Source organism: Blennius ocellaris (genome assembly GCF_963422515.1).
Source record: "Blennius ocellaris genome assembly, chromosome: 11".
In the NCBI taxonomy this organism is placed as follows: domain Eukaryota; kingdom Metazoa; phylum Chordata; class Actinopteri; order Blenniiformes; family Blenniidae; genus Blennius; species Blennius ocellaris.
The window spans coordinates 20,077,714-20,088,604 of NC_137660.1; the positions used below are offsets into that span (position 1 = coordinate 20,077,714).

Below are 10,891 nucleotides of genomic sequence, written 5' to 3' on the forward strand. Positions count from 1 at the left end.
AAAAAAAAAAAAGTACTTTTGTAAAGATTCACTTTCTTTAATGTCTTTACTTCTCATTGGTGTAACATACAGTAGTTCACAATCATTCACATCATAGCCCCCCCCTCCCCCCTCCGTCACTGTGTTCTGGTGTGGGTGTGTGAAGGGAACCTGTTGGACGGCGACAGTTTCAGGACTAAATAAAGCACAAACACAACTGGGAGTTGTGCAGAAATCGGAACAGCAAACACATGACCTTCTGACATATGATTAACATTTTTCAAATACTGCCTGTAAACTTTCTTTTTAATACTGTGTGCTTAATAATGACCCCCTCTGAGGTCTTCCTACATCTTTCATGCAAATACTGTCAATCGGATATCAATATGTACAAATAACATCCACCATGAAACCAGCAACCCTGTCACAGTTCCATTTTGACACAGAATCCTGTATAAATAAAAGCTTGGCTAAAATAAAAAAAAAAGATAAAACAGCATCAATACATGTTTTTGTCATTTCTATCACATTACAGTGATTTCTTCTAGGCACACAAAGAGAACAAATAGAAATGATGTTAAGTGCAACTGGAGACCGTAAGCGTATTAATGCACATGATTTCACACAGACAAGTACAATCAATGCTGAGCCTTGATATGTTTATATTACAGCATCATAGTAAATATGGTAATAGGTAGTGTGTAGAAAAAGATGCTACAAAATGTGTAAGAATTTTAAAGTGGTTTTTATTGCAGGCGCATTTCAATAAGTTTAAAAATAATTTGGATAATCTAATTAAAACAGTTAAACTTTGCTATATTTTAGATTTTCCAGTTTTAACTGGAGGCCATGATTATCATGTCTGAGTTTTTTTTTTTTTTTTTTACTTGTTTGTGTTGGGAGTGTAGAAATCAGTGACAAAACAATTGACTTGTCACTGCCATTCAAACTTTTTGAGATGCGCCTGTATAAGACGGCCGTGTGTAACCAGGATATATCCACGATGGAGGCGAATCATCACGGCCCGCTGTGAGCAGGCACTGCAGGGCAAGCTACAAACCACTGTTGATGGTCACGCACAAGTCTTTTTGCATGAGTGGATTAAAAAAAAAAAAAGAAAAGTATCAGGCCTCATTCCTCATTGATCCTCTGCTGGTACGCAGGTCAGGGCAGCATCTCAGCCGCCGTTAAAGCCGTCAGGGAAAAGCCCTCCGACTCAGACCAGTGCTGCCGACGTGAGGACGCCCGCGAGCGCTTCAAAAATTGCAAGGTCACGCTGGAAAGGTGAACGCTGAAGACGAGCGGCCTAGAGGAGCGAACACTTGAAGATCTTGATTCTCTTCGACTTCTTCTCTGTGATCTTCACTGGTTTGCCCGATCCGCCCGCGTTGTTGTCAGTCTGTCACGGAAACACACAATTTAGAAAAAAAATTAAAAAATTCTTAAAAGGCTTCAATAGAAAGTGTCGCCATCTATTTTAGGAATCACTTCACTACTTACGTTCTTTAAGCTGAGATTGTGTAATATGTCTCGTCCCATCGTAAAAAAAGCCTAATATGACAGAAAGACAAAACGTTACGTGTGTATTCGTTACTGGCATACGTCAGGTTAAACTATTCTGCTCACCTCTTCCACGTTTAAGCTCGACTTTGCACTGGTTTCCAAAAACTTCACTCCATAATCGATGGCCAGCTGAGGAAGACAAAAATACAATGTTAGCGCCACTCAATGCAAATCCTAAACGGCACGAGCATTTGCGTGGGTTGTCTTCTTTCTTTCGAGCGGTGACTGTGCTGGCTGCAGCGGCTCACTTTTTCCCCTCGGTCTTTAGACACCTGCCTCCTGTCAGTCATGTCACACTTGTTACCCAGGATCATCTTCTCCACGTCTGATGAGGCATGCTGAGGACATTAAAAAAAAAAAAAACACCCATTGTGCAAGATTATATAACTTACCGACTTTATTAAGGATGCAGAAATAGAATCATAAGAGTGTAAAAATGCAAAGCAGCAACAAAACCTAGTAAAATACAGTATTTCAACTCCTTTCTCCTGAGAGCAGAGGTTATGAGCAGTGAGCCTCATACCTCATTAAAAACCTCATCATAAATTAAAGTAACTCTATATGACATTATGCAGTAATCTGGTGCACTTAAAAATAATCAAGCATGGGTTATATAAATTCAGAACTTACCTCTTCAATATTTCTGATCCAGTTTTTTATATTTTCAAAAGACTTCTCATTGCAGATGTCATAAACCAACATAATGCCCTGTGGAGGGAAACAAAACAAAACAAATTCAATGACAATCCTCAAGGGGAATGTTCACTCACTGTGGAAGATTGAGAAGACGAGCGCCCACCATTGCTCCTCTGTAGTAAGCTGTGGTGATGGTGCGAAACCTCTCCTGTCCGGCAGTGTCCCTGAACACATCACATGCAAAATAAAGATCACATCTCTGAGGAAGTGCTGCATCGAAATGCATCATCATCAGTTTCACATCTAAAAACAGGAACAGGAAGATGAAAAGACACTTACCAAATCTGAAGTTTGACTCTCTTTCCATCGAGCTCTATTGTTCGGATTTTGAAGTCTATTCCTGCATTTGAAAGAATAAAGCAGTCAAAGCAAAGTATCAGCTCATACAAGCTGCATCAATTAGTTACATGACATCATGAGTTTTATTTCCCCTCTTGCCTCAAATTCACAGCAAAGGCCATTTCTTTAATAAATGGCTTGAATGCAGCAACTTCCCTCTTAAATAATAGCACAGAGATAATAATCATTCAGGGACTATGTGCAGTGAAAGTTAAGATGATTATAACAATATTTTGGCGACATTGACTTGACTATAAACCCTATGGGAATAAGGTTTCAAAAAGGTCAGGAGGATTCAGCTGAATTCATCCCAAACTGATTCCAAATGAGCCTTCAAGGACAGAATATCATTATAATTTGGATGCCAGTCCCATTGTCTTGCTCCTATGCAGCACCAGCCCCTTTAGACAACGTGGATCCGAGCGATCAAACTGAAGAAAATGACCGACCCACATGTATAATCACCAGTGAAAGCGATCTACGTGCTCACCTGACAGTAAAATGTGAAGACGACGTGAGCTTTGTGTTTGATCCCGAGGGGCGTCTGCGGCTTTACTCACCTATCGTGGATATGAAGGTGGTGTTGAAGGAGTCCTCGCTGAATCTGAACAGCAGACATGTCTTTCCCACTCCGCTGTCACCGATCAGCAACAGTTTGAACAGATAATCGTACGTCTTCGCCATTTAAACAAATGTGTGGTTATTACAAAGGCCGCACCGAGCCGGGATCTGCCCCAGTCTGAAGCGCTCAGCTGTCTGTAGCAGAACCGAAAGACCACCAGCGTCCCGGTGCGCCGCCACTGACTGCACGTGCCGCTTTGCATCATGGGAACTGCAGTTTCATTGGACGGTGTCTTAAAAAAAAATAACCCCTCCTTTTTTCGTGAAGAAATATAATTTAATTTAATTTTTTTTGTTTTTTATGGATCTGAACTCATCAACGACGTAGTCAGTTTTTTTTTAACACACATTTGTTTTGTTTTCTTAGCCACTTTTATAACCTCTCTAACAGAGGGCTCTCTAACATTCATCCATCCATATATTTTCCAAAATATACTATTTCTGTCCCCGGAGTATTTATGAAAGTGACAAAAAATATTAAATGTGGTTTTTTTTAAATGTCAAGTATACATTTTGTGTTATTGAAAAACAGTTTATGGAATAATATCTTGCAGATATTAGACTTCATACGGCATCCTCTGTTGGCTGCTGTCAACGCGCGCATGCGCATAGTGACACCAGCGCAGTGAAAATGCCTGTAAGTTGCAAAGTTGTGGCATGATTTGTTTTTCTTGTTGAGCTCAGTTACCTCTGGCACCTATCTGTGCGGGTTTTTACTCTGTGCGTCCCTTGCGTGCATGTTGCGTTGACTTGTTGGAGCCTCGGAGTTGTGTTGTTGTTTCGGAGCACATGGAGACTGGAAGTTAGCTCGCGTAGCTGTCCGGGAGACGACTATTTGCTGGAACGCAACTGAATCGGGACGATTGCGCAACAGATATTTACGAGGAGTCTTTTCGGCCCGGGAAACAGTCTGTGCCATGGCCTGTTTCGATAGCATCTTCACTAATTTCCAACACAAATAACATTTTACCCTTCCATCGTCGTTGATCATAAGTGATTCACCGGGAGGCTTTTATTGAGTTCTGTCATGCTTCTGATTAATATTTAAATACCTTTCGTTTGTGTATTTGCAGCTGGCCAAAGACCTCCTCCACCCTACGATCGACCAGGAGAGAAGACAACACAAGAAGAAGAGGCTGGTTCAGAGTCCTAACTCTTACTTTATGGATGTGAAGTGCCCAGGTAATTTAAAACTTCTGTCATCCTGTGCCATGATTTTACACTTTTTCCAATCATATACATTTGATGTTGACGTTTTCTAAAGTACCGTGGTTTATAGCCAGATTTTTTTGTAATTATCCAAACGTCACTGATATTTTTAGCACATTTGCACCATTCAAGGCCAATTTTGCTCCTTTCCTATGGTTTTAAATGGAAATTGACCTGCGATAATGTGCATTTTATACAACGTGTTCTTGATACAATACTGTACACACACAGCAGAGACATGTGCGTGTGATCGGGCGATGTCTCATCAATATGGGACCCTACTGGTTTCTATGCCTCAAATGCTGCCAAGTGAATCCATGGGTTTGGCTGTATTTGTTTGCAGGCTGCTACAAGATCACCACTGTGTTCAGTCATGCTCAGACAGTGGTACTCTGCGTGGGATGCTCTACAGTGTTGTGCCAGCCCAAAGGAGGAAAGGCTCGCCTGACCGAGGGTAACTCCACAGCACCACCCAAAAAAAGAGGAAAAGTTACTTCCTGGTGACCCCCCCATTGCATAACTGATTTTTTTTTTTCTCTCCACAGGCTGCTCTTTCAGGAGGAAGCAGCATTAAAATGGCCTCAACACACTTGCCATTTGTAATTTAATCATGGATTTTACAAATACTTTCATTGATTCCAAGGCCTTGTTGGCAAATAACAAGCCGTCATTGTACAAATGTTCAGGTTTTATAATGGAAAGTTTAATACCGTAGGTCTTAAGGTGAAATAAAGAACACAGTTTTAAATGAAGTGTCTTTGGACTTTTATTGATGAATAATTAAAAGTATTTGGAACTTTAAAATACCTTCATAGAAAGCAAACATTTGAGCTTCTGGATGGAAAGAAAACCATTGGGCCACACACTTGGAGAAAGATACATGTATAAAGATGTGGACCTTATATAGACAAGACAGTACACCAATGTTTTAGTAGCACATTACTCCAACTTGCTTTTTTTTGCTGACAAAAAAATTATAATTTCTGGAGTCAGTTCAAAAGGCATGGAGTGAACTTTGACTCCACAAAAACAAAAATCCCAGAACATTAACAGAAACGTTTTGAAATGAACTTGTGTTCCACTGCAATCACTGTGTCTGACATTGCACTCCAGCTCTGGAACTGTCGTCTTCCTCGTAGGCTTCCCGACTGTACTGTTTTTCTTGTGACTTTTCATCCACCTCACCGAGATCAACCTCCTCCATGTCATCGGTAATCATCACGTCTTCTCTGGAAGGAAGTAATCTCTCCAGCTGGAACATGAGATGCTCTGGGAGCCAGTGTTTGTCTGGGAACTCCACCTGCAGGACAAGTTGCAAGTTGCTGTTAATTGACGTTTCGAAACAACAGAATTGTGGAAATCACAGTCAGGCTGGTAAACCATGTCATATTCTGTAGCTCACCTCAAACCGAAGAATGAGCTGTCCCTTCACACAGGGATCCTTGTAAATCGGCATACCCTCATTCTGAACACATTTCACATCATTGTGCTTTATGACTTCACCTGTTGAGAACCAAAAAAAAAAGTTGTTGAAATCTTTACAAATATTGAGAATCAAAAAGCTGACAGTGAAACACTGACCTGGCTCTGAGTTAATGATGAGTGTTCTGTTGTCCAGAGTTTCAACGGTCTTCTTGAAGCCACACAAGGCTTCCACAAGCTTCAGTTTGATTTTTATTGTCAAGTCGTCACCTTGTCTTTGGAAAATAGGGTGGTCCTTTTGATCCAGGACAATGGCGACGTCGCCGGGCTCCAGGCTGGGCTCTTGGTCACCTTCTCCATGGAATGTAATTTTCTGACCATCTTTCATACCTGGAAGAAACTTAAATCATTAGGGTTTTTTTTGCTGAAGGGATTTCCAATCATATACAATGATTTAATAAGGGCATCTTTGATGAAAAAAAATCCAGACGTTACCTTTGTCAATGTGAACTTCGAGAATTTTCTTGGTGCGCTCGACTTTGTGTCCGTTGCATTTTTTGCAGCGGTCCTTTGAGCTGAATTTCTCACCCTGCCCCTGGCAGTCTGAACACACACTCTGGGTCTGCTGGATCATGCCTGGCCCGATCTGCAGCACCTGGACTTTTACTCCTCTTCCTTTGCAGGTTGAGCACTTCTCCAAGGTGCCTTTCTTCCCACCATGCCCTATGTAGGAAACAGGATGGTTTCTGTTCAGTTGCTTTTACTGGATTGTTGAAGAAAAACCACAGGCCATAAAAACAGCATTTAATAAAAACTATATGCCAGATAAATGTAATAGCTCAATGCTAATCATTTTAAATATCTGCTATGTCTAATTTATTGGCTGCAAGTATCATAACTGTTGGTTTTGCATAAAAAAAAACATTGATCTTTGACAGACATTCTACTTGCTTATTTTGTGTTTTCTTCTTTAAAATTTTAAACAACTTACCATCACATTTTGCACAAATTACATTCTTCTGGAGTCCAAGTTTCCTTGTAGCACCATTATACATCTCCTCCAGTGTAACGGACAGTTGGTGGACAACATTTTTTCCTACAAACAAGGAATGTTCTAGTTATAGAAATATAAACAGAAACAAGAGAAAAAAGCTCCACGTTCTTCTATGTCACAATTTTATGCAACTCACCTCTTCGCTCTCTGTGCATCTGCCCTCCACCTCCAAAAAACATGTTGAAAATGTCCATAGGGGAGCTTCCTCCGCCCACGCCTCCATCTTTGATTGCTTGCTCGCCTCCTTGGTCATACAAGTCTCGCTTCTTCGCATCAGACAGCACTTCATAGGCTTGTGATATACTTTTAAACTGTGGAGAGAGGAAAAACAAACAAACAAACAATTGAATTTAAAACTTATAGAAATCATATAATTAATCGACTCAATATTCTTGAAGCCCCGTTTTACTTTTTGTTTGTGAAATGCACCTTGACATTTATGTGTAACTCTGCTGTCAAACTGTGGGTGGAGCTTCCAAATAAAGAGAAACGGTGCATTAGAGAAGGAAGCAAACGCGTTTCCATTGTGACATGTTGCATCCGAGTGGCACTTGGACTATCATGTACTGACTTAATAAAAGGTCACCGGACAAAAGCAGAAGTATTTGACATTAATATTAAATTTTTGATAAAGAAAAAGCATACATCTGGCAGTGTGTAGATAAACACTACATCCAGTAGGCTGTATGGCTATTGGAGGTGGACGAAGCCCTTACAAGGGAGGGAGAGCGGAGGAGATCCAAGGCGATTAGTTCTTTAACAAGTATTTGTATCGGTACTCAATATCAGCAAGTAGCTAAAGATTAGTACTCGTCCTTTAACAAAGTGGTATCGGTGTGTCCCTACTCTTAAGTTATCCAGCATTCAGAGAATATGTTCTTGAAAACCTGAGTAGCTGTCTGGTCTTTAAAATGTCAAGTGGTCGAGTAAAAAAACCCTTTGACATCAGTTCTCTGTCAAAAGCATTAGTGTACTGAGGCTTCCAATAGCAATGCAATTTCTCTGTTATAAAGTAAAAAAGCAGTTTTGTTATCTTCAACTCCAAACTTCTGGTGCATGAACATAAATATTAAATATCTGAGAGGGCCAGGAGCTACCTAAATGACCAAACAATTGAAGCAGGTTGGGCAACTTTACATTACACATCGTTTAAGGTGTTGTCTTTTATGCCACAGCTCCTGCACAACATAACGCCGGTGCACAGCACTGATTGCAGCAATATATTTCCAGAAATGAGCACAATAGTGAACATGTGTAACCAATAACACTTATTATTTCACATGTATTGTACTTGATTAAAAGTCAAAAATTCAATTAGTTGGATATTTAAAAGTAACACTGTTTTGTTCTTCAGGAATCTCCCAGGAAAGTTAAATCAATCTCTGTGGTGCAACTTGCACAATAGTATCCAAAGTATTAGTTTTCCATTTGATATTACTTTTTTATCACATTTAACTGTATAGACAATCTTTCGCAATAACGGCAAACTAACTCTTTGAACTCCACCTGTACTCTTGAAGGGAGACCAGGACTTTAACTCTTAAATATAAATGCAGAGACCCAGTTTTAAAAACTGGAGACAGTTTGGAATACCTGAACCTATCAAACCACAATCAAACTTAAAACTCTTTTAAAACTGGACTGGCTATTTGAGGTACATATATACTTTTTAAACTGACTCCACCTTCACCAAATAGCAACCTACAATATTTTAATGAGACCCTTGAAAATGTGAATTTCTCAAATGTTTCAGTAAAATAAAAAAAAGTGTTCTACTAAAACAGCAAGTTAAACAATATACTATATATTCTGTTTGATACATTAGTGAATCATTTCCATGAAACTTTACATGATTTTTCCAAATACGGAACTAAAGTCTGCCGAGACTCGATCTTTTCGGCGAGTCGGACAATTAAAGCGGCTCATTTCCCTGCTCCTGAACTGCGCAGCAGCGACTCCACGTTTCCAGAAAGTTCCCGGTGTCCGCCGGCTAAAGCGTGCGGTTTAAAATTAGAAAGTCCGCTTCTAACGGCCCATAAACGGTTGCGGAGGCACCGCGGAGACCGTTGAAACGTCCCCCCTTTCTTACCTTCTCTCCTTCGCTGGGGTTTTTGTCGGGGTGATATTTCAGTGCGAGCTTTCTGTAGGCTTTCTTTATTTCTTCCGGGGAGGCCGTGGGGCTCACGCCCAGGAGGTCGTAGTAACCGGTTTCTCGAACCATCTTGACGAGTCCTGGAAAGACAGGAACACACACACAAATTGTCATGCTTCTTGTTATAAAGGCCGTTATTGAATTAAAAAAAAAAAATCGGCCAATATTACACAACTGGGGTTCACAGCAGATGTCACGTCTTTCTAATCTTAATGGGATACATTAAAAAAGCGAACGCTGACGCCTCGTGCAGATTACTAGCCCTTTAATCAGGCGGAGCACGTGTGGCCACGGTGACAACGTGAAGCTCGCGCGAATTAAGCGAATGGATTAAAGTATGGATTTCCTCCTCGACGTGACATTCCGGGACACTTACTGGTCAAGAGTTCGCTCGTGGAGCCTTCAGCGAGTGGTGGGGGGGAGACGCGAGGTTTTTATAGCCGCTGGTTGCTCCACAGTGGAGAACTTTCTGGAGACTGACTGACTGTCAGGGGGCCCGGATGTATGGTCGGCTGAGGGGAGGAGGGAGAGGAGAGGAGGAGAGCTCAGTCCTTCTCGTTGTTTCTACATAGATAGGCTACACATCAAGCATATCGGTGCTTCCATTTAAAGGAAAGCAGTTGTTTGAAGTGATGTTAGTGCCACAAATGGTGAATATAATAATGATAACATTCAGAGGTGGAAAAAAATGCCATTTACAAATACTCATAGAAAGTATTAAATATTGGTTGTTGTTGTTTTGTTTTTGTTTTTTGTTTTTTTAACGTTGATTGTTTCCTTCTTTACTGAATATAAAACATCTGCCGTAAAATCAAAATTTTCAGAGAAAGATACGCCTCAAACTAAACTACAAGCAAATATCGATATAAAGCTGGATGTCATTATCTTTCGTTTGAAGAATAAAGTTAGTGTGTAGAATAGAGTAGTCTTCTTCTTCTTCTTCTTCTTCTTCTTCTTCTTCTTCTTCATTTGCATTCCTAAAGTTGCATTGCCGCCATCTGCTGGTTATATATATCTCCATTGTTTTCCACCGCCCTCGTCATCCCCGACGTTTCCCTTCTGCTTCACCTGGGTTGTTGAAGCAACACCACCGGCATCTGCTGGTTCCAGCTGGTTCATACCATTCCCAACGCTCGAAAGAAAGAAAGAAAGAAAGAAAGAAAGAAAGAAAGAAAACTATAGGTACAATGACATAGTGCATCCGAGCATTTTATGAATTTTAACAAAATATTTTCACTTCATTTGAAGGCCATTTGAAGGACAAAAGCTTTGCAAAAGACAAAGATAAATAGATCAACCCTAAAGCTGTAATATCCACTCACCCTCCAACAAAAGCAACTGGGAGTAGCATTCGTACTCTATATACACAGTAGATACTGTACACAAATGGCCGTTACACCCGGAAATATGACACAGTATAATAAAATATGATAAAAATATCCATCCACTTTGGCTCGTCTATTCTAAAGTAATGTCACATTTGTTTAAACATAACCAACTATCATCAGAGAGTTCCTGCTTGATAGAGTACAGCAGTGGGAAGATGCAACTATTTCTGCAATGAGCTCCATTTCTGTTAATCTTTCACAAACGTTAAAATCCGGTGATGATTGAAATAAAGATGAGCTGTTCCAGAAAACACCATCATCATATTTGATGGCCACATCTGGGCCATGCATTTGCAGCACAAGAACTTTAAACTTCAAGTGAGTGCACTGGAGCCTGCTAAAAGTTAGCGTTCGTGCGGGCCGGCGATTTGAAATTGCTTAGAGTGAGCATGAATAAAGCAGGTATAGAAGCAGGCTTCATAGAAAATCAGTGCAATTTATGAAGATTTTTTGCTCATCTTCACAAAA

At 40.4% G+C, this 10,891-nt stretch overlaps 3 protein-coding genes across 3 annotated transcripts; 1 reads left to right on the top strand and 2 right to left on the bottom strand.

The window, feature by feature from the left end:
- Positions 1-67: 67 nt before the first annotated feature.
- Positions 68-3,334, bottom strand: LOC308136683 (ras-related protein Rab-8B). Its single transcript, XM_080505130.1, has 8 exons — positions 3,138-3,334; positions 2,518-2,578; positions 2,342-2,402; positions 2,173-2,250; positions 1,791-1,880; positions 1,606-1,671; positions 1,480-1,530; positions 68-1,378 (listed from the first exon to the last, which is right to left on the bottom strand). The coding sequence occupies exons 1-8, from the start codon at positions 3,259-3,261 to the stop codon at positions 1,286-1,288; spliced, it is 624 nt and encodes a 207-aa protein (XP_080361256.1). The 5' UTR covers positions 3,262-3,334; the 3' UTR covers positions 68-1,285.
- Positions 3,335-3,791: 457 nt separating this feature from the next.
- On the top strand, positions 3,792-5,152 carry LOC308136527 (small ribosomal subunit protein eS27-like). The gene is made up of 4 exons (XM_080504873.1): positions 3,792-3,835; positions 4,272-4,380; positions 4,751-4,861; positions 4,953-5,152. Exons 1-4 carry the CDS (start codon positions 3,830-3,832, stop codon positions 4,979-4,981), a joined length of 255 nt encoding a protein of 84 aa, XP_080360999.1. The 5' UTR covers positions 3,792-3,829; the 3' UTR covers positions 4,982-5,152.
- Positions 5,153-5,178: 26 nt separating this feature from the next.
- On the bottom strand, positions 5,179-9,506 carry dnaja (DnaJ heat shock protein family (Hsp40) member A). The gene is made up of 8 exons (XM_080504871.1): positions 9,412-9,506; positions 8,973-9,115; positions 7,020-7,194; positions 6,821-6,925; positions 6,325-6,552; positions 5,989-6,219; positions 5,810-5,910; positions 5,179-5,707 (listed from the first exon to the last, which is right to left on the bottom strand). The coding sequence occupies exons 2-8, from the start codon at positions 9,102-9,104 to the stop codon at positions 5,495-5,497; spliced, it is 1,185 nt and encodes a 394-aa protein (XP_080360997.1). The 5' UTR covers positions 9,105-9,115; positions 9,412-9,506; the 3' UTR covers positions 5,179-5,494.
- Between the last annotated feature and the right edge of the window lie 1,385 nt (positions 9,507-10,891).